General features: G+C 43.2%; 1 protein-coding gene across 4 annotated transcripts in view; it reads right to left on the bottom strand.

The window, feature by feature from the left end:
- The window catches only part of GLIS3 (GLIS family zinc finger 3), a 505,466-nt gene extending 502,449 nt beyond the window's left edge, over nt 1-3,017 (bottom strand). For 2 of the 4 annotated variants that reach the window (XM_027549363.1, XM_027549364.1), the window contains exon 1: nt 2,345-2,429. Coding sequence is in view for 1 of the 4 variants with exons in the window: in XM_027549365.1 (XP_027405166.1) it covers nt 2,345-2,634 (290 nt within the window). In the remaining 3 variants the exon portion in view is untranslated. Of the gene's footprint in view, nt 1-2,344 lie in introns of all 4 variants that reach the window. The other 2 variants (XM_027549365.1, XM_027549366.1) reach the window with 2 other exon arrangements.
- Nucleotides 3,018-22,925: the final 19,908 nt, after the last annotated feature.

Raw genomic sequence — 22,925 nt, 5'->3', positions numbered from 1 at the left:
CAAACTTTTGCAGGTTGCACCTGTTTCACACTTCACCTTAAGAAAACTTGGAAGAGGAAGAAAAGAAGGAATGAGAAAATTTAAACCAACACAAATCAATCTTTTACCAAAAAAAAAAAAAAAGTTTCCCCATTTATGTAAAAAAGGAGGTCCAGTGGGGATATGCTACACAGAGGGAAACAGACATCTGGCTAACTCCCAAGGCAGAAATCATGACTCATCAAAGCTTTCAGAACGGGCAGAATGAGACTGCATTTGTCTTGAGTTCACCTTCAGGCCAAGAAATGCTCTCTGAACTGGGAAACTTGAGTGCTGAGACTGTGACAACTGGCTCTGAAGCCTGGGGCAAAACTCCTGAAAGTCTCTGGGCCTCAGTTTCCTCATCTGTAGGTGATCACCAAGATCCCCATCTAGCCTTATGGTCTTTACTTGAATTCCCTCTTCCCACAACCTAAAGGGAACTGGTCCACTGGGGGGAGCTGCAGAACATTCCTCTCCTCAAACTCCAGAGCCCCAGGCCCAAACTCAGGAGAGATGCTAAGTCCTGGAAATAGGTGGGGAGAGAGTGCAAATCCCTCTTCTACGTAAGAGGGGTCCGCAAGTCTCGAATTTCCGGAAGTACCCTCCACTTCTGCCCTGGGTTTAGATACTGCTGGGACGACCGCCCAGATGATGCCCCCGGGAAAGCGTAGTAAGGGGGTGAGGAATACCAAGCGGGTGGTGAGGGGTGAAGAAGAGCATGAGGCAGGGCAGGAGACGGCAGCCTTTATCAGTTCATGACCCACGCCGCACCCCCCCCCCCACCCCGCCCCATCTTGGCCTGCGGGGATTCAAGGCCCGCGCCCCTGGGCTCTCTGGCAAGGAGCGAGGGGCGGGTCTGGGGCTGAGGCGACTGAGCCCTGCTTGGGATGCGCTGCTGCGACCCCGTTACTCCTTGGCCGCCTCTGCCCCTAACCCTCGGCCTTGTCCGCAAGCGAGCGCAGCAAAACAAAACAAACTCGTTCAGGCTTCCTGTTGTGCAACGCAGTCCCGAGTAAGTCGGGGCCGAATGCGCGCCGCCGACGTCGGCGACTGCAAAGCCGAAGAGGCAGAAACCAGCGCGCTGCCCAGCCCAAGTCGAAATTCGGAGGGAGCCGCAGCCCTGCTCGCCGCTGCCGGGAGTGCACGTCCCCGCGCCGCACGCCCTGCGTGGCCCAGAGCCCACACCGAGCTAGCGTCCTAATAATCCTTGTTCTTTCACTTCTTGCCTCTTAGACACCCCCAAGAAGTCGAGCGTGCGACCCGGGAAACCAGAGACGACCTTTCAGAAAGTTTCTCCCTACAGGTACCTAATTGAATCATCCATAGGATGACAAATCCGTCAGGGCCAAGTTTTCCAGACACTTGGGTGACTTCCTCATCACCGAAGTGACTTGTCGGCTCCAGTGAGTAAGTTGGAAGTGTCGCTCCAGGCAAGGTGTGTGTTTAGGAGAAAGCCGGCTGCTCACTCACGCTTTCCAGAAAGCGGCCTCGGGCGACTTCAAAATACACACAGGGTCATTTATAGGGACTGGAGTCTTGCGCAGGACAAAGTCCCTGAGACTGAGACATTTTCCAAACAGTGCTGACATTTTGTCGAGCCCTATAAAAATGTAAACGCGAGGTGACGAACCTGGTGGGGAGTGTGAGAGTCTGAATCTGCGCAGTTTGCGGTGTGGGTTATAGTTCTAGTTACAAGACCTGGCAGCTGCGAGTCGCTGGACCCGTCCCCACAAGGAGTTAATGTATCCCCTTACCGGAGGACCTCTGGGCAATAGGGAGAGACAGCGAATTGGGTGAGACACAGCATGGAAAACAGCCTTCGTTAGAGCTCCACAAGCACGTGGAACTGGAAAGAGGGAGAGAGACCTCATGTCAACCCATCAATTCCCACTTCTCCCAAGTTTCCCTTCAGGAGGGACTCATGGGTGGCGTGCGCGACCATGCCCTTGCGTACCGTAACTTGCCCTAAGTTTGTAGCCTTCTGGACCCTCTAGTTTAGAAGAAAAGCCCAAAACAAAAAGTCTTCCTAAATAGAAAAACTTTAAAACCTTGTTGATTTCCTTTCCCTCTTCTACTTTCAATGCTTTTAGGCAACTGACAAGAACACAGCTTGATTCCTAATTGAGAATCGCTATCTCAGTAAACAGATCATTTAGAGAATATGGGTGTTGGGGTGCCCGCATTCTTAAACCACGCCAGCAGCTCAGAGTCTAAATATTTCTAATCCCTAGTTTGTATCTCTGAGCGTTGTAACTCCCCCACTCTCAAGCGCCCGGCTTCTCTCGACTCGCCTACTAGCAAAGTTCCTATGGCATCCACTTACCAGGTAACCCGGGATTTCCACAACAAAGCCTGGCGTGCGGGTCCCTTCCCCCGGCCAGCCTGAGCGAGTGACAGCGGGCAGCCAAAGCTGGCGAGTAGAAACTTGGGGCTCCAGCCCTTCAGCGCGCTCGCCTGGCTCTGCCTCCTTCGGAAATGAAAACTCCCATCCAAGCCGGGGGACAGAGCGCCGAAACCCGGCCCAAGTGCAGTGTGTGCGCGCGCGTGTGCTAGGGCAGTAGCGTTAGGGGGAGGAGGAGGCAGGCAGAAGTGGGGTGGCTGTACCCTCGGCATCAGCTCATTCTGCCGCTTCCCCCTCCCTCTACCCCCCCGCGCGCGCACACACACGCACACAAAGCAAATAATATCTTTAAAAAGTTGAGTTTCGGCTTTGTGCCTCACGCGTCTTGCTCATCCTTGCCTTGGGCCTGGGGTGCGTCTGGGGGCCGGTTCGGGATGCTGGCTAATTGCTTTCGGCGGGTTCCGTCAGGGGAACGCTGGTGCGAGCCTAGACGGCCGCGGGCAGCGAACCTGGCTGCGGGGAGGGGCAGTGGTGGCGGCCCCAGCTCTGGTGCCCGTGCGCGCAGCGCTCTGGGCTGCCCTGGCGGCGCAGTGTGGACGCGGCTGCAGGAGAGGGGAAGGGGGAAGAGAGAGGGAGAGGGGGAGGGAGGGAAGAGGCGGCCTGGGAGGAGAGTGGATGTGTGTGCGGCCGCGAAGGCCGGCCTGTAGCCAGCTGCTTCCTGAGTGTGAGCGCGGGAGGGGGAAGGAGGGGCGGGCTCGCTGGTCACCAGGCTGGCCAATTCGAAGGCCGAGTCTGTGTCTCCCTCTCGACACGACCAAGCACACAGTCCTTTCCGTGCCCCTGGGAGTCAAAGAACTCCAGAACTGGCTAACAGCCGGGAGACACTTCACCTTCTTATTGGGCCTTATTTGTTGAACTGGCTCGTTCTTTTTTTAACGTGTAAAAGTGTCAGCATTTCGACAAGAGTTGATGTCAAAGCATAAACAAGTTAAAAAAAAAATTCAATAGTAAAATGGAGAGAAAAACTAAAAAGTGAAAAAATGGCTAAAGAGCCTTTCTAATATACGATTGGATGCATATAACTTTGAAAATGGATGAATGAAGATGCCTTTGGCAACTTTTTAAAGTAAAGAATAGGCAGACAAGAGAGGAAGGTGATGAAAGTGTTACAAGGATGTAAAATTGTAAATACAGACTGCTAGGAATAGAGGCACATTCCCTGTGTATGTTGCATCTACAGAGTGGACCATTCTTAAGAATTGAACATCCTCAGCTTCATACCCTACCTATGAAGTGACCCCAGCACTTCTGCGTGATTTGGTCAGAATCCTCAAGAGGCTGTCCCCAGAAAGCCAACTATTAATGGTCCCCTACATGTACTGCCACAGATGCACAGATTTCCATCTTGGGAGTCAATGTATGTAAAGCACAGGATATTTTCCAGTTAGACCCGTCTACAGTGAGAATATTATTCACCCTCGTGAATAAAATGAATGAGGGTATCTAAAGACACTTAGATTGCCACCACTCCTTATATTCTATTCCAGGGCTCTCACTGAAATATAAATTACCATTCACGTGGTAGATGCTATGATCAAGATAAAAGCCCTCAAGTATGCAAATGATTTACCAAAGATTGTTGATAATTTTCATTTATCTTACTTCAGAAATAATATTACTAGAGTTGGTCTGTATCCAAGATATGAAGTCACCAAAAAGTCCAGTTTTCACAATATTTCCTATGTCTCACTACGATCTGCTTTTCAAGATTCTCTTCAGGGAAGGCTTTTTTTTTTCTCCCCCCTTTGACAAAGTCACAGACTCATCAGAATATTAATCACCAGAATATCTGTCAGCAGAAGTGGAGGCAGTAAAATAAAGCAATAAGTTCTTAGGATATATCATTTTGTCAGTTTTCCAGTTTCTCCCCCTGTTCTTCCTCTCCTTTTAAATACAAGTATCCAAGCCCAAGATGGCAATAGATGGGTTCAACCACACACAAGAAAAGAAAATACTCATAAAATGAAGCATGCAGCAACATCACAAAAACAAAGAAACCAAGTGATGGAAGTTGCCATGACTATTCCATTGTGGCTAGTTATTGCAACATGCCTGACATTCACATACAAACTCTTCCTCATTAACTCCAGCCTTCAGGAGCAGAGCAAGATGGGAACACTGACCTTTCAATGCATCATGGGAAATACTCTTCATCCAGATTTGTGTACTGTACTTACTGCTCCCCAGGAACAAGACAAGCCTCAGTGGAGGCTGCAAAAAAAAAAAACAACAAAAAAAAACTTTTCCAACGTACCTCAAATATCATTTAAAATACAATGGTTTTATGCATGTAATTATATCCTAGGGGCTTGAAGAAGCTTCCAAAACTTCCAAATTGATGGGAATAGCTTTGCTGGGAGAGAAAAATATAATGCTACACCCTATTTTAATCGATGGCTCATGAGAATAAAACACTGGGAAAGTTATGAGTCATCAACCTGGAGATTCCCGAAATTCTCTTCACTTATAAGAACCTGAGGGTACAAATGTCATTTTTTATTTAGGTGGGATTTTCAAAAGCTTCTACAATTCCTAAGACATTTACCACTAAATAGGTACAATGCTTTGGTTGATTTTCTTTTTTATTGCCAGTAAGGGAGATCTACAATGTCCTTACATTCCATCAGTTCAGATCAGTTCAGTCCCTCGGTCCTGTCTGACTCTTTGAGACCCCATGGACTGCAGCATGCCAGGCTTCCCTGTCCATTACCAACTCCCGGAGCTTGCTCAAACTCATGTCCATTGAGTCGGTGATGCCATCCAACCATTTCATGCTCTGTCATCCCCTTCTCCTCCTGCCTTAAATCTTTCCCAGCATCAGGGTATTTTCCAGTGAGTCAGTTCTTCCCATCAGGTGGCCAAAGGATTGGAGTTTCAGCTTCAGCATCAGTCCTTGCAATGAAGATTCAGAACTGATTTCCTTTAGATCGACTGGTTTGATCTCCTTGCAGTCCAAGAGACTCTCGAGAGTATTCTCCAACACCACAGTTCAAAAGCATCAATTCTTTGGCCCTCAGCTTTCTTTAGAATCCAACTCTCACATCCCTATATGACTACTGGAAAAACCATAGCTTTGATTAGATAGACCTTTGTTAGCAAAGTAATGTCTCTGCTTTATAATATGGTAGGTTGGTCATAGCTTTCCTTACAAGGAGCAAGCCTCTTTTAATTTCATGGCTACAGTCACCATCTGCAGTGATTTTGGAGCCCAAGAGAATAAAGTCTCTCACTGTTTCCTTTGTTTTGCCATCTATTTGCCATGAAGTGATGGGACCAGATGCCATGATCTTAGTTTTTTGAATGTTGAGTTTTTAACCAGCTTTTTCACTCTCCTCTTTTACTTTCAAGAGGCTCTTTAGTTCCTCTTTGCTTTCTACCATAAGGGTGGTGTCATCTGCACATCTGAGGTTACTGATATTTCTTCCTGCAATCTTGCTTCCAGCTTGGGCTTCTTCCAGCCTGGCATTTCATATGATGTACTCTTTATATAAGTTAAATGAGCAAAGTGACAATATACAGCACTGATGAACTCCTTTCCCAATTTGGAACCAGTCTGTTGTTCCATGCCTGGTTCTAACTGTTGCTTTTTGACCTGCATACAGATTTCTCAAGAGGCAGGTAAGGTAGTCTGGTATTCCCATCTCTTGAAGAATTTTCCACAGTTTGTTGTGATCCACACAGTCAAAGGCTTTGACATAGTGGATAAAGCAGAGGTAGATGTTTTTCTGGAACTCTCTTGCTTTTTCAATGATTCAATGGATGTTGGCAATTTGATCTCTGGTCCCTCGGCCTTTTCTAAATCCAGCTTGAACATCTGGAAGTTCATGACTCCACATACTGTTGAAGCCTGGCTTGGAGAATTTTGAGCATTACTTTGCTAGCTTGTGAGATGAGTGCAAACGTGTGGTAGTTTGGACATTACTTAGCATTGCCTTTCTTTGGGATTGGAATGAAAACTGACCTTTTCCAGTCCTTGGTCACTGCTGAGTTTTCCAAATTTGCTGGCATATTGAGTGTAGCACTTTCAAAAGCATCATCTTTTAGGATTTGAAATAGCTCAGCTGGAATTTCATCACTTCCACTAACTTTGTTCATAGTGATGCTTTCTAAGCCCCACTTGACTTCGCATTCCAGGATCTCTGTCTCTAGGTGCGAGATCACACCATCATGGTTTTCTGGGTCATGAAGATCTTTTTTGTACAGTTCTTCTGTGTATTGTTGCCACTTCTTCTTAATATCTTCTGCTTCTATTAGGTCCATACCATTTCTGTCCTTTATTGTGCCCATCTTTGCATAAAATGTTCCCTTGGTATCTAATTTTCCTGAAGAGATCTCTAGTCTTTCCCATTTTATTGTTTTCCTCTATTTCGTTGCATTGTTCACTTAAGAAGGCTTTCTTATCTCTCCTTGCTATTCTTTGGACCTCTGTTTTCACATGAGTATATCTTTTCTTTTCTCTTTGCCTTTAGTCTCCCTTCTTTTCTCAGCTATTTTTAAGGCCTCCTCAGACAACCATTTTGCCTTTTTGCATTTCTTTTTTCTTGGGGATGGTCTTGATCACTGCCTCTTGTACAATGTCATGAACCTCTATCCATAGTTCTTCAGGCACTCTATCAGATCTAATCTTTTGAATCTATTTGTCACTTCCACTGTCTAATCATAAGGAATTTGATTTAGGTCATACCCAAATGGTCTAGTGGTTTTCCCTACTTTTTTCAATTTAAGTCTGAATTTGCCAATAAGGATTTTATGATCTGAGCCTTAGTCAGCTCCTGGTCTTGTTTTTGCTGACTGTATAGAGCTTCTCCATCTTTGGCTGCAAAGAATATAATAAATCTGATTTCGGTATTGACCATCTGGTGATGTCCATGTGTAGAGTCATCTCTTTTGTTGTTGGAAGAGGGTGTTTGCCATGACCAGTGCACTCTCTTTTGAAAACTGTTAGCATTTGCCCTGCTTCATTTAGTACTCCAAGGCCAAATTTGCCTGTTACTCTAGGTATCTCTTGACCTCCTACTTTTGCATTCCAGTTCCCAATGATGAAAAGGACATCTATTTTGGGTGTTAGGTATAGAAGGTTTCGAGTGTCTTCATAGAACTGTTGAACTTCAGCTTCTTCAGTATTACTGGTTGGTGCATAGACTTGGATTACTGGGATGTTGAATGGTTTGCCTTGGAATCGAACAGAGATCATTCTGTTGTTTTTGAGATTGCACCCAAGTACTGCATTTCTGACTCTTTTTTGACTATGAGAGCTACTCCGTTTCTTCTAAGGGATATATTCCCTGGGATATAGTAAAAATACAGTGTTCCAAATACAACCATGGAGTGACTCAGAATGAGATAAGTGCCTCTTCTGGACTGAACTGATCAGCAGGAACTGGGGAGGGAAGAATAATGAGATGGTGGAAAAGGAAATAGTTGCAATTCAAAAATGACACTCTTCTTTCTCTATGAGCTCTCCATTGTGTTTAGAAATCATACCATGGTAGCCTTTCAGCCAGATAAGTGTGAACAACATCCCAGCTGTATCTGTCCTCTCTGGAGTCCTCAGTTGCCTGCATCTCCCCAGCTGACTCGGCGCAGCTGACTTGGCAGACGGGGACCTGCTGCCAGCTCAAGTCCAGTTCTCTTTCATTTGAGAAATACTTAATGAGCACCTACTCTGTCCCAGGACTGGGGCAAAGGAATTACACATGTAGACATTGTACATGGAAGATGTTACATAAAGCATTTTGCCCAGGGCCTGAGAAATAGCAAACAAACAGGGGCTCTTTACAGATATTATCTCATCGAAGTAATCATATGAGATGGCCACTGGCAGTCTCCTATTTAGGAGTAAGAAAGCTGGAAGCTTGTTGTTGTTGTTGAGCTTTTTATTTCATGGCAGTTAAGCTATTCTGAATTTGCTGCATGTTTAATGCATCATGCTGCTGTGCTTAGTCGCTCAGTTGTGTCCGACTCTTTGAGACCACATGGACTGTAGCCCGCCAGGCTCCTCTGGCCATGGGGATTCTCCAGGCAAGAATACTCAGTGGGTTTCCATGCCCTCCTCCATGGGATCTTTCCAACCCAGGGATCGAACCCAGGTCTCCGGCACTGCAGGCGGATTCTTCACCATCTGAGCCACCAGGGAAGCAGTTAATGAAAGTAGGACACAGATCTGGGTTGCCAGTCTAAAAGCCCCAAGACCTTTCAACACTGCTACCTTACACAATAACTATGCATGCTATTTGAATGTGTATAAAATACACTGCAGGTGTATAAGTAAAAGACATCTTGTAATCAGTGTCACACAAGCACAACTGAGTGTGGAGGAGGAAGGAATAATTTCCTACTACAGAACACTGAATAAGTAGCTTGGCTGTTTCAGCTGGACTTCAAAGAATGGGTAGAGAATTGATAAACAAGAACATTTCAAGAGAAGGAATCAGCATCAGAAAGGACATAAAAAAGCAGAGTCCAGTGTATCTGCTCACACAAAGCTAGAGTACAAAATAGGAGCATTTACAGTCTCAGTGATGTGGTAGTGGAGCAGAGTAGACTCCGGAGGGAACATCCTGACTGCAGAGCTTCAGGAGAGCTACTATTTGCGTCAGTCTGAGTGATCTGACAGCAAAGCATTTATAAACTTGCAAAGAACTATGATCAGATTCCTACTCCTGTAAAGTGTCTATAGAGAGTTTTAACTCCAAAATGCAGATAAGTTAAGCTAACAACACCAGTGATAGTATGCATAACTATTAAAACACACACACACACACACACGAGCTGGTAAGAGTCCAGTTATATAGAAATACAGTGGAAAAAGTCAGTGTTTGCCAACTTAAAGAGGGGAACTAAATGTGTAAGATGAAAAATTTCCACTTTCTAAGTGAGTAGTACAAATAATGGAATGTTATCAGTGCTTGATATCCTAATAAAGCTTTTAAGTTGATCTTTCTATTAATTTTGCCACAAGTATAGTTAGCCCAGACTCTCCTGCTTATACATCAGTGATATAATTTTTAAAAATTATTATTTATATTCATTAAGTTCATAGCATCATGCCTTTTCTCCTTTCTAAGGCCAAAACTATAAGTCAGAGTCTAAAATGTATCATTCCACACACAACTGACCAAAATGCGCAATATTTTACTCTATACAATGTCTCTCCATCTTTTTTTACTGGTGAAATTTTTCTTCTATTTTTGTACAAGCCCAATTGAGATGCATCTAATACTCTACAAAGGCTTACAGGATATTTCTTGACATATTACTAAGGTATATCTACAGTTTACCGAAATAAAAATAAATTCATAGATATACACAATATTTCACAGGCAGCCAGTTTCCTGTGGCAGTTTCCAGTTTCACTTAATATTCAAACTGGCCACTTATATATAGTATTATAAAATTAATTACCTCATCATGATGCTATCTTATCCATAACTGCCTTCTGTAAGTACCTTATAAATAGACAGAATTTACATTACTTTATAAGCCCTTCATGGTCTAACAATAGTGCTGGGCATTAGTAATTAATGCTAATTGAAAGTATGAATTAATGAGGAGGTAAAAGAATGGCTCCCCTACTTTCAGAGATGGTGAAGAGCACTAACCATTGCCTTTGTGTATATGCACAATCATTTCAATACTCCAAAAGCGTCCAAACACCTGTCATTCTCTTTCTGTGCCCCCAGGCTCTTCACTGAGAATTGAAGATTAAAATATTATTTCCTGTTTCTTGGGGAAAATAATTCCGTCTCTGTGCAATGCTTAGAATGAGCAGGGTGAGCCTCGCCCTCCAATGACAAGATGATCCTTCCCTATCTGACACCCCACTACCTCCTTAACGTGATTCCAAATCATGTCATTTGCATCACACACTGAAATCTTCTTCCAAAAATTATTTGTACTAAATTATGGGGAGTAAAAAAAGAGGGAAAGATGTAATGAGGGTGCAGAGAGGAAGATGCGAGGAAATGAAAAGGGCAGGACAGCATTAGGATACCATCAGGATAACGAAGAACAATGAATGAGCTTTGGGTAGAATTAAGCTCTGAAAAGAAAGTGATTCTGTAGATTTTCAGACTTCTCCTTTACCCACTTCAAGTTCCAAATACCCTTGCAGAGTAGCTTGAACACATTTGGAATTTTCTAAAAATTCTAAACCCGTATGATGCTGAAGCATTCAGAAGGTTTTCACATGTATAAATACTTCTATCCCCTTTTAATCCTGTAGAGAAGGAAGAAGTGTAATTTTATTATCCACTGGACAAATAACCAATTTCTCCCCAAAGTAGACCTAACTTAGGCAAGGATGTTGACCTACTTCAGGCTGGAAACACTATTTCAAGGTCATTATCAGCATTAGCTCACTTAATTCTCACAACATCCCAAAGAGATAAGATCTAGCACAGCTGCCATTTTATAAATGAGGAAACAAGCAGAGAGGCATGACATCTTCCTAGTGTCACCCAGCTCCTAGAGGGATGGCCAGACTTCAAAGAGAAAGATTCTCTCACATTAACCATTACTCTGTTACCCTTTCAGAGCTGAGAGTCCTGCTTCCAACATACATTTATTTGTTCATTCACTGGGGAAGGGTGGTGTGTTAGAAGGAGGATGGACTTTGGAATCAGAAAACCTAGAAATTCTAACTTCACTACTTACTGGGAGAACTTGAGCTAGTTCCTGAGCAACTGGGGACCTCAGTTCAACTACATGAGTTATTGCAAAGACCAAATGGGAACTGCAACACTGACCAGCACACATGTGCAACCAGGGGCTTCCTCTATTGGTAAGGGACAGAGTTTCAGACCTTCAGGGGAAATGAACCCCAGTCCCAGCTCCAGGAATGGGCTGGATGACTCTGAGAGAAATCTTCCTCCCCTGGTTAAAGTGAATTGCTCATAAATTCATACACAAGCCAATCAATGCATGACATGACATTCATCTGACAAAAGGATAGGTTCATTGATGAGCATGTGACTCAGTTTAGGTTCTTGAGATGTTCTCATGGGAGGAAGTTTCTTTGGTATGGTAGCTTCTAGGGAGCCACTTGGAAAGGTGACTTTTCCTCTTCTATGTGTTGAGAAGAGACAGAGGTGAAGCTGTCTTCCTCTCAGCCTACAGAAAGAGCTGATACTCTGTGGATGGCAGAGTGGAAAAGGCTGCAGAAAACAGGGGCCAGACCTGATCTCCATCTGACCACTGGACTATTTCATTTGTAGGAGCCAGTAGATCCCTTTTATTTGTTAAACAAATAGCTGACACCAAGTCATAGAAATATCTACAGTCTTCTATAAGGCACCATGGAGAGTACAAAGATAAGCAAGACAAACTTAAAGGCACTTACTATTTAGTAATTGCTTCCCTGATAGCTCAGTTGGTAAAGAATCCACCTGCAATGCATGAGACCCCAGTTCCATTCCTGGGACCGGAAGATTCACTGGAGAAGGGATAGGCTACCCACTCCAGTATTCTTCGGCTTCCCTTTTGGCTCAGCTGGTAAAGAATCCACCTGCAGTGTGGGAGACCTGGGTTCAATCCCTGGGTTGGGAAGATCCCCTGGAGAAGGGAAAGGCTACCCACTCCAGTATTCTGGCCTGGAGAATTTCATGGACTGTATAGTCCATGGAGTTGCAAAGAGTTGGATATGACTGAGTGACTTTCACTTTCACCTAATAATTAAATAGTTTTGTGATATAATTTTTTTAAAAGTTATAACTTATGCTGTTTTCAAGATCCTATGCTATTTTTTCAGTATAATATTAAGCAAGAAACATCCCACTTCCCTAATAATTGCACAAGGCCCCCTTTCAGAACAACTGGTCAACTTCTAGGGACCAGATAGAGTAAGCATATCAATTTCGTTGTCAGACAACTGATAGGAAAAACCAGGCCATTTTTACATGTTCTCAGTTACTGATTAACAAATGTAGTCTCACAACTCAGCACCTAATAGGAAAGATATGTATTCCCAAATTCCTATAGAAACTTGACTTTATCTCATTCCCAAATAAAACATAGCCAAGATTTTCCTGGAATTACATTTAGAAATAAAAACATTTGTATCCAGGCATCTCTGAGTCCCACTCATTTCTGTCACTGTTGTTATTAATATTAATCCTACCTTAGGAAGTTTCCGTTTAGCCTGGAACACACCTTTTAGCCTGGAACCCCCTTGCTTTTCTGTCTTCTACATTCATAACCAAATGTCATTTAAAACTCAGCTATAGATACCATTTGGATTTGTTGGCAAAAGCAGCAGGAGCAGAGAGTCCTTAAGTTCTAGATTGAATTAAGGGCTCAGTAGTTAGTTTGAACTTGATAATAACAATGTTATTTCAACAGGCTACATAGGTCAGAAATGTTCTTCCTATCACTGCTTTCTTTTTTCCCATCAAAAAATGGACATTAGGGAGAAAGTGAGGGAATTTTCTGGCAGTCCGGTGGTTAGGACTCTGAACTTTCACTGCTGAGGGCCCAGGTTCAATCCCTGGTTGTGGAACTAAGATCCCACAAGCCTCACAGTGAGGTTAAAAAAGAGAGAGAGAGAAAGTAAGAGTGGCAAGTTATAAGCCATTAGCATAAGACATAGTTTAATTATGGCAATAGCACATGCATGTGTGCTAAATCACTTCAGTTGTGTCCAACTCTTTGCAACCCTTTGGACCGTAGCCTCTCAGACTCCTCTGTCCATGGGATTCTCCAGGCAAGAATACTGGAGTGAGTCACCTTGCCCTCCTCCAGGGGATCTTCCCAGCTCAAGGATGGAACCTGCGTCTCTTGTGTCTCCTGCATTGGCAGGCGGGTTCTTTACCACTAGTGCCAGCTGGGAAGCCAACGGAAATAATAGCAGCTCACATTTATTATGTGCCAGGGGCAGAGCCCAATATGCTACTGGAGGAGAATGGAGAAATAGCTCCAGAAAGAATGAAGAGGCTGAGCCAAAGCGAAAACAACGCCCAGTTGGGGATGTGACTGGTGATGAAAGTAAAGTCCAATGCTGTAAAGAACAATGTTGCATAGGAACCTAGAATGTTAGATCCATGAATCAAGGCAAATTGGAAGTGGTCAAACAGGAGATGGCATGAATGAACATCAACATTTTAGGAATCAGGAAACTGGACCAGTTTAAATGGACCAGATTAAAGGGGCAAATTTAATTGAGATGACCATTATATCTACTACTGTGGGCAAGAATCCCTTAATGGAGTATCCCTCATAGTCAACAAAAGGGTCCAAAATGCATTACTTGGGTGCAATCTCAAACAACAGAATGATCCTGGTTCGCTTCCAAGGCAAACCATTCAATATCACAGTAATCCAAGTCTATGCCCTAACCACTAATGCCAAAGAAGCTGAAGTTGAATGGTTCTATGAAGACCTACAAGACCTGGATGAAGCACAAGCTGGAATCAAGATTGCAGGAAGAAATATCTATAATCTCAGATACGGAGATGACACCACCCTTATGACAGAAAACAAAGAGGAACTAAAGAGCCTCTTGATGAAAGTGAAAGAGGAGCGTGAAAAAGTTGGCATAAAACTAGCTTCAGAAAACTAAAGATCATGGCATCTGATCCCATCACTTCATGGCAAGTAGATGGGGAAACAATGGAAAAAGTGCAGACTTTATTTTCTTGGGCTCCAGAATCACTGCAGATGGTGACTGCATCCATGAAATTAAAAGAGGCTTGCTCCTTGGAAGAAAAGCTATGACAAACCTAGACAGCATATTATAAAGCAGAGACATTACTTTACCTATAAAGGTCTGTATAATCAAAGCTTTGGTTTTTCTGGTAGTCATATATGGTTGTGAGAGTTGGACCATAAACAAAGCTGAACACCGAAGAACTGATGCTTTGTACTGTGGTGCTCAGAAGACTCTTGAGAGTCCCTTGGACTGCCAGGAGATCAAATCAGTCAATCCTAACGGAAATCAGTCCTGAATATTCATTGGAAGGACTGAAGCTGAAGCTGAATGAAGCTCCAGTACTTTGGCCACCAGATGGGAAGAATTGACTCATTGGAAAAGACCCTGATGCTGGGAAAGACTGAAGGCAGGAGGAGAAGGGGACAACAGAGGATGAGATGGTTGGATAGCATCACTGACTCAATGGACATGAGTCTTTGAGCAAGTTCCAGGAGTTGGTGATAGACAGGGAAGCCTGGCATGCTGCAATCCATAGGGTCACAAAGAATCAGACATGACTGAGCAACTGAACTGAACTGAGGGGCAGAGCAAGGTACTTGAGATTCTTGATCTTACTGAATCTTTATAGGTATCAGTCTAATAAGTGGTAGAGATAGGACTAGAACCTACCCTCCATGGCACATGCTGTTAGCTGTAATACTGTATTGCCCTCAAAGAGTACTGTTTATTGTAAGATTTTTTTTGCTGAAGTATGTGGTAAACATAATAATATATAAACTTTAAGAACAATATATACTGTATAAGTGACAATGTAATGGCCTGTTTCATGATATTACAAAGTGATACTAAACTATAGTTCTTCAAAACCTACCTTGAACACTCTCCAAAGCCCCTATGCCTTTGTATCTGCTGTTATCTACATGAAATGAACTTTACTGTCCATTGCTCCTCCTATTCTGTGAGGCTTTCTGTTATAGAAAGATTAATGTCCCTACTAAAATGTCTATATCCTAATCCCTGGAACTTGTGAATATGTTAGGTTACATGGCAAAGGGAATTAGGTGGAAATGGAACTAAGGTTGCTAATAAAATAACCTTAAATATAGGGATATTATCCTGGATTTTCCAGATGGGTCTGATGTGATTATAAGAGTTCTTACAAGTAGAAAAGGCAGAAGAAAAGAGGTGGAGAAAGTACTGTAATGTAATGAAAGCATGGCAAGAGAGGTTCTGTGTTGCTGGCTCTGAAGATGGAGGAAGGAACCATGAACCAGGGAATGTGGACAGCCTCTAGAGGCTGGAAAAGGCAATGAAACAGAGTCTTTCCTAGAACATCTAGAAAGAAATACAACCCTGCCAGTGAGACTCAGGTCAGACTTCCATCTTAGAAAACTGTAAGATATGAACATGCATTATTTTAGCTAAATATTGAGGGTAAGACACCTTTCAAGCTCTCCTCTCTCCCCTCACCACAGAGCCAGGCATACCATGTGATCTTGGTCCCAAAGAATACAGCACAGTTCTTACCAGTATTTAATCCTAATTATACCACTTGGAAGTCGGATCTGTACTCCCAGGCTTTCCTTTAATTCCCTTCAGGAGCACAATGAATGGGTCTTGCATTGACCCAAAAGCCCCAACCTCTGCTCTCTTTTTGCTGGGAGGAGGAAAAATGTTAAGTGAGATGACCAAAAGGTCATGAACTGAAAGGAAGAGACTGGGCAGCAGGAGGATGTAAGAAGGAAAGGGAGAGAGGGTTGAAAGGAGGCAGGAGAAAAGCAAAGGAAAGAAGGGGACAACGAAGTCAGAAAACAGGAGGAAAAAAAAGGAAGGGTGGCTGGAAGAAGATCCAGAAGCATGGTGGTGGAAGAGAAGAGGAAAAGGGAAAAAAGAAAAGACTGTTCTCTCTGCCTCTCCATTTCCCATCTGACCACCCTCTCTCCTGTGAACTTCATGAGCTCCAACCCACTTTCCAGGATCCAGTTTTAGTGCCCTTTCCCTGCAGTGGTTTCCATGCTGTCTGCCCCTTTAGAATACTTCATATAACTGGCCAGGCCTTACCTCTAGAGATTCTGATTTAATACCTGGTCAAAGCACTGGTTAAAGATTTTTTTAAAAACTTCCCAGATCACTGTAATGGGCAGCCAGGGTAAGAGCCATTGTCATAAAGCACTCTGACTGCTTCAGCTCACCTAGAATGGGTCCTGCTGTCCAACTCAGAGCCCATGTCTCTCTCGCACTTGGCATTCATTACCTAAAGCTGGAGATGCTGCATTAAGATGATTTAAGGACCCAGAACCTGGAGCCAAACAGCTGGAATTTAGTCCTGGTTCCAAACTTGATAGCTGTGTAACCCTATGGAAGTCACTTGACCACTCCCTGCCTAGCTCTCCATCTTCAGAATAGGAATGACTATAGCAATAATAATGGAACATTGTTTTGAAGACTACATGAGTTAAATATTTGTTTTAAAGACTAAATTAGTTATTATTGAGAAGCACTTAGAAAAGTGTCTGCCACACTGAATGTACAATATAAGCATTCATAAGATAAAATCAGATGATAAAATCATTTGCAAGTTGTTACTCTATGTTGTCATGCTGTTTAACATTTTGTGTATATGACTCTTACCCCCAATTAACAACTAGAGAATTTGCTCAGTCGTGTCCGATTCTTTGAAACCCCATGGACTGTAGCCTATCAGCCTCCTCCATCCATGGGATTTTCCAGGCAAGAGTACTTGAGTGGGATGCCATTTCCTTCTATAATTCCCACTACACCACAGCCATTGTACTCTGTATAATACACACTCAATAAAGTCCATTAAATGAACAAAACAAAATTAGAAAACAATTCAAAAAATAAAATCTGTTTATTAAAATAAAAATAAAAACTGGCTATGAGCTGATTTTTTTTTTTAAGAATTGTCATTTAAATAATTCTCACTTATCCCTGGAACTCCTCCCTGACAAGCAAAGCCCACAGAAAAGGGGCACAGGATACATGCATTTGAAGGATAGTAGAAGTGAAAGCTCCATCCATAGTTCATCAAATTGCCAACGTCCGATGGATCATGGAAAAAGCATGAGAGTTCCAGAAAAACATCTATTTCTGCTTTATTGACTATGCCAAAGCCTTTGACTGTGTGGATCACAATAAACTGTGGAAAATTCTGAAAGAGATGGGAATACCAGACCACCTCACCTGCCTCTTGAGAAACCTGTATGCAGGTCAGGAAGCAACAGTTAGAACTGGACATGGAACAACAGACTGGTTCCAAATAGGAAAAGGAGTACATCAACGCTGTATATTGTCATCCTGCTTATTTAACTTATATGCAGAGTACATCATAAGAAACGCTGGGCTGGATGAAGCACAAGCTGGAATCAAGATTGCCAGGAGAAATATCAATAACCTCAGATATGCAGATGACACCACCCTCATGGCAGAAAGTGAAGAACTAAAGAGTCTCTTGATGAAAGTGAAAGAGAAGAGTGAAAAAGTTGGCTTAAAGCTCAACATTCAGAAAACGAAGATCATGGCATCCACTCCCATCACTTCATGACAGATAGACGGGGAAACAGTGGCAGACTTTATTTTTCTGGGCTCCAAAATCACTGCAGATGGTGACTGCAGCCATGAAATTAAAAGACCCTTACTCCTTGGAAAGAAAGTTAGGACCAACCTAGATAGCATATTCAAAAGCAGAGACATTACTTTGCCAACAAAGGTCTGTCTAGTCAAGGCTATCGTTTTTCCAGTAGTCATGTATGGATGTGACAGTTGGACTATAAAGAAAGCTGAGAGCAGAAGAATTGTTGCTTTTGAACTGTGGTGTTGGAAAAGACTCTTGAGAGTCCCTTGGACTACAAGGAGATCCAACCAGTCCATCCTAAAGGAGATCAGTCCTGGGTGTTCATTGGAAGGACTGATGTTGAAGCTGAAACTGCAATCCTTTGGCCACCTGATGCAAAGAGCTGACTCATTTGAAAAGACCCTGATGCTGGGAAAAATTGAGGGCAGGAGGAGAAGGGGATGACAGAGGATGAGATGGTTGGATGGCATCATCGACTCGATGGACATGGGTTTGCGTGGACTCCGGGAGTTGGTGATGGACAGGGAGGCCTGGTGTGCTGCATGCGGTTCACAGGGTCTCAAAGAGTCGGACACGACTGTGTGACTGAACTGAACTGAGAAGTGAAAGGAAGTGTATGCATGGCAGACGGAAGAGTTCCAAAGTGAATATTGATTCTCTTACTGAGAAGGATCAAAAATAGCCTGAGAAAGAAGAGAGGTAGAGGTGATCGAGGAGGGACTCTCTAGGTAAAGGGAATAAAAGGCCTTTTCTCCTTCATAGCTGTGCCTAAGGTTGGCTCAGTCTAGATTTCTATTTGGATGGCTGATTTGCATACACACTCATATACATTTTAACTCTGAAAGCAGACATTCCATATGTGTTTTATTTACTCCCATTTTGTTTTTTTTATCTTTACCAGTTGGCCTATTTTTTCTCTTTAACATCAGGAGACCCTCCCTGCAGCAAGCCACTCACTTGGGGATGGTGGAATAACTGAAAAAGACATCTGAGACAAGATGTAAAATTGTGTATTAGGGTACAATAATATTTACAAGGCACAAATTTGGCGGCCAAAAGATTTCTCTCAAAGGTATGAAAAAATGTCTGTGCTCTATTTTCAAAGAAACCAAATAAGACATGGTCCCTGAATCACTGTCTGAATGCAAACAGCATTTGGCTTTGATCTGAGTTGTTGAAAACTATGACCAATTTATCCCACGGATGCCAAACCATCAGAGAATGTTTTTAAGTCTGGATTTCCATATCAAGATTCAGCTGCACACTTTTTTTCTTCATTTCACATTACACAGGGCCAACCCAAAATAGTCCTTCCAACAATGGATGTAGTTGGGGTGATGATTTTAACTTCAAGCTATGAGCAAAAAGTAGAATAACCCTTTCCTATAGACATACTCCTGTGGCTAGGCAAAAATATGAAAATATAATTGCACAGTAAATGGGATTATTTATGTAGACCCCTCCTCTACTGTATGAATAATGACTTCATAGGCAGGCTCAGCCAGTTTCTGATTGAATGATGACACAAAAAGTCTCAGAAACTCATTTTCCTAGTGTATATGCCCCGAGTTCACCCTGGTCATACCTGCTGTCAACCCTCTCCTTGCCCTCCACTTGGTCACTGGTGATTTTCTGAGTTTTATTTGCAAACTTAAACCCCAAATATGCCCATATGGGGCTGAGGGAATGGATCCAACACCATAGAAAAGCACATTAGCTGTCTTCCAAGCATGTGGAGCATACCAAGAACCTCTTGTGATGAGTCAATAACCCAGGATTACCCGCCTCTGGTTTCCAGTGAAATTTTGGGGAGAGAACATTATGAAGATTTGATCAAAACACGGTTTCCAAAACACTTTCTACTCTGGCAGCTCCTTCTAAAGTAAGTAAATGGGGTGGTGATGCTGATGTTTTATACAACTGCTCTGCATTTAGGGCATCCAAATTACTTGAAGATAGGTCCTCATCTAAAATTAGTCTGGAGCCAATGACATGGACTCATTGTGCATTCTGGAGGTATCTCTGGGTTTCTATACAGAAAGGGTTTAGAGGATTCTGAGGGCAGCAAGTCGTTTCTTTCTAAGGATAGAAACTTTACTAAAGTGCCAAATCTTAAAACTGAAAGTGTCTTTATAGGAGTTCTGAATTCCAAGAGGTTGGTGGGTAGAAGTGGCAACCTTTTGTCATCTTAGGCCTTTTATTTTAGGTATTAAAACTTTTTGGGGGAAGAGGTCCCTAAGCTTCATGAGGCTCCCAAAGAGATTTATAGCACAAAACGTTTCCTATTCCCACAACTCTCCACTCCAGCCTCCTTATCTTGGAGCTGTCTATGCCCACTGCCCACTCCATCCCACCCCAGATTCACTCCAAATCTAACTACCAGATCTGCCTCATCTGCCACTTGAACCTCTACCATGATGTCCCCTCTCTGCCCTCCCTAACACCAAACCTTGTGGCTCTGGCTGTCCTGCATCCAGCCTTGTCAGCCGCCTCTGCTCTTTTGAGTCTCCCCTGCTTTCTATGATACCATAAAGTCCTGTTTGTTTGTTTTTTAAAAATTTGACAGAGAAGCAGGGGAGGAAGTTAGACTACTTCATTTAGTTCTATGATGCTTTAATTTTTACAGTGAGGCTGTTTCAATTTAATAATCAGAAAAACAGGAAAGGTTTGGTTCTTTATTCTGTTCTTCCTCATAATTTTTCCTTGCTACCTCTTGTATTCCTCTTCATCCTTCTGCCATCTGATGTACTATTTCCACAGTCCTGTTCACTTGTTTCTCATCTCTGTTCAGACTCTGCTCTCAGCCTAATGTGGCACAGTGAAAATTAAGGAAGGCTTGGAGCTAGGTGGGCCTGGGTTAGAATGCTGAGCTGTGAGTCCTCAAACAATCATTTCATCTCTCTGCTCCTTCATTTACTCAACAGCAATAATTAATATTTCCTATGGGCTAACTCAGGCCAGTCACTTTATATATATTAACTTGTTTAATCCTCACAACAACTCTATAAAGTGGGTGATATTATTCCCATTTTATACATGTACGCACTGAGGCACAGAAAGATGAAAGTTCTTGCCCAAGATACACAACTAACTAGTCAGTAGCTCCTCTACTTAGTCTAGTCTTCTGACTTCAGAGTCTGCCCTGCTAGCACTAAGCCATCTGCCTCCTTGGGGAAGGAAAATCCCTCCAAAATGAAAGCCATGAACCTGTCACAGAGCAATATTCTTCTGTTGACAAAAGATACTGTGAGTAGGAGGGAATGCCTGGCCCATACTTGTCATTATCACATTCCTCCAAAGATCATTGCTCTGAGCTTCAGTCATATAAATCCCATAGCTCTGGCCAAGCATATCTGAGTACAGAGTCCACAGGAATCTTAGCTTGAAGAAGCGAGCAATTGAACCGTCCTTCTCTGCAAGCCATTGTCACCCTCTCACTTGACCATTTGGCTCACTATCTGCTCTACCCTGTCCCACCCTCACCACCCTCTTTCCTGATATTTCTGGCATCTGGCCCCACTGTGAAATCCCTACCTTCTCCATCCAATTTGGGGTCCTCAGTTCTCTGGCCTCCTCATTGGTCTCCCTGCGACCAGCCTCTCCCCACATGAATTTGACTTAAGATAGAATGGTCCTGAATGTGACTCCTTAACCTCTTTCCTTCTGGCAGTGTCCCTGTGCCCAATATCCTGTCTTCAATCAAAAAGTTCCCAAAGTCACCTTGAACTGTACCTCTGCCTGGGATGCCATTTTAAGACCAGTGTAAGAGGTCCAGCCATAAGATAAGTTCCAGTGCCAACCCCAGCTTTTCCTGGTGCTGCCAGTTGCATGTGGACGCCTTCTTCTTTGCATTTTGTACTCTGTGTGCATGGCCTTTTCCATCTCTACCTGATAAGTTTGGAACTCAACATTTACTTTAAAAAAAAAAAGTGAATTTATAAATGGGAAAAACTAAAACCTAGAAAAGTTAACTGACACAATCAGTTAGCTGAGAAACAGTATTACATAATAGTTAGTGTAGTAAGCCAAGACTGCCTGACTTTAAGCCAACTTCCTACCATTTATTAGCTGGTATGACCTGGGGCAAGTAACAACCTCTGTATGACTCAATTTTCTCATCAGTAAAATAAGAACAGTACTTATCCATAGGATGATCATGAGGATTAAGTGAATTAAGACGTACAAAGGGTTTGGAACAGTACTTGACACATTGTAAGTACTCAAATGTTAGCTGCTACTATTATTGTTGCTGTTGTTGTATATGGCAGAACCAGAGTTAGAATCCCTGACCCCAGTCCATTGCTCTTTACTTCAGGCTCCATCACCTGGCACTGTGCAGCTGACTTCTCTCCATTTCTTCAGTTTCACTATTCTTGGCTCAACAAACCTGCTCCAGACAAAAAAAGATGCGTACACATGTATACACACACATACACACACACAAGCTTGAGGAAGCTACATGGTCGTCAGTCAAAAGAAAACAGGGGCCTCTCTGTCCACTCTAGCACAGAAAAGCTCCCTATACCTAAAAAGAGAGGGGCCATGGTGTCTTTCATAGATTCCCTAACTCTAAGATAATTCCACTAGCAGTTTCTGATTGGAGGTTCAGAATGTCACATGGGGAAGAGCACTGATTCTAGAGCCCCGCAGAGCTGGGTTCAGATCTTAGCCTTCTCACTCATTAGCTCTGGGACATTAGGCAAGTTCCTTAATCCCCAACCCTGAGCCTATGCTAGCCTGCTTCATTGAACTGTAGGGAGCATCCATGAAGTGACCTGTGGAAAGCATTTAGCACAGTGCCTGGTACTAGTGAGTGTTGCCTGTCAGTACTCCTATTTTAGGCTAAGCAGCACTCCTTTCCTCTCATTCTAGTTTAGGTGAAACCCTCCTGATAGTGCATCTCAATGGAAGGGTAAGTGTGATTTTGCTTATCAGGATCCAAAGGGCTGGAACTCCCCAGGGATTAAGTGTTGCTGAGGGTGATAGTGGGATGCCCCTGAAGTCAACTTGCCAAGATGTAGCTTGTGAAGTCCTTTTCCAGTTGCCACAGGAACATTTCCTTCTCCTCTCTCTTAGTCCTCCCACTCTCTCACATTCCCCTGTGTACTGATTCAATGAAAACATCTTTTCTTTAAGATGCCACTCCCACCCAAACAGCAAAAGAGTCTAATTTTGGATCACAGTTGATTTAGGAAGTAGCCTTTCTCAAGCCTGTAATCAAGGGTCCTGGATGCATCTTCATGGTGGAAGAAACAAACCCCACC

This window comes from Bos indicus x Bos taurus, chromosome 8 (genome assembly GCF_003369695.1).
Source record: "Bos indicus x Bos taurus breed Angus x Brahman F1 hybrid chromosome 8, Bos_hybrid_MaternalHap_v2.0, whole genome shotgun sequence".
In the NCBI taxonomy this organism is placed as follows: Eukaryota; Metazoa; Chordata; class Mammalia; order Artiodactyla; family Bovidae; genus Bos; species Bos indicus x Bos taurus.
Note: the sequence above shows the minus strand (reverse complement) of the source record. Positions and strands in the feature narration are given on the sequence as shown.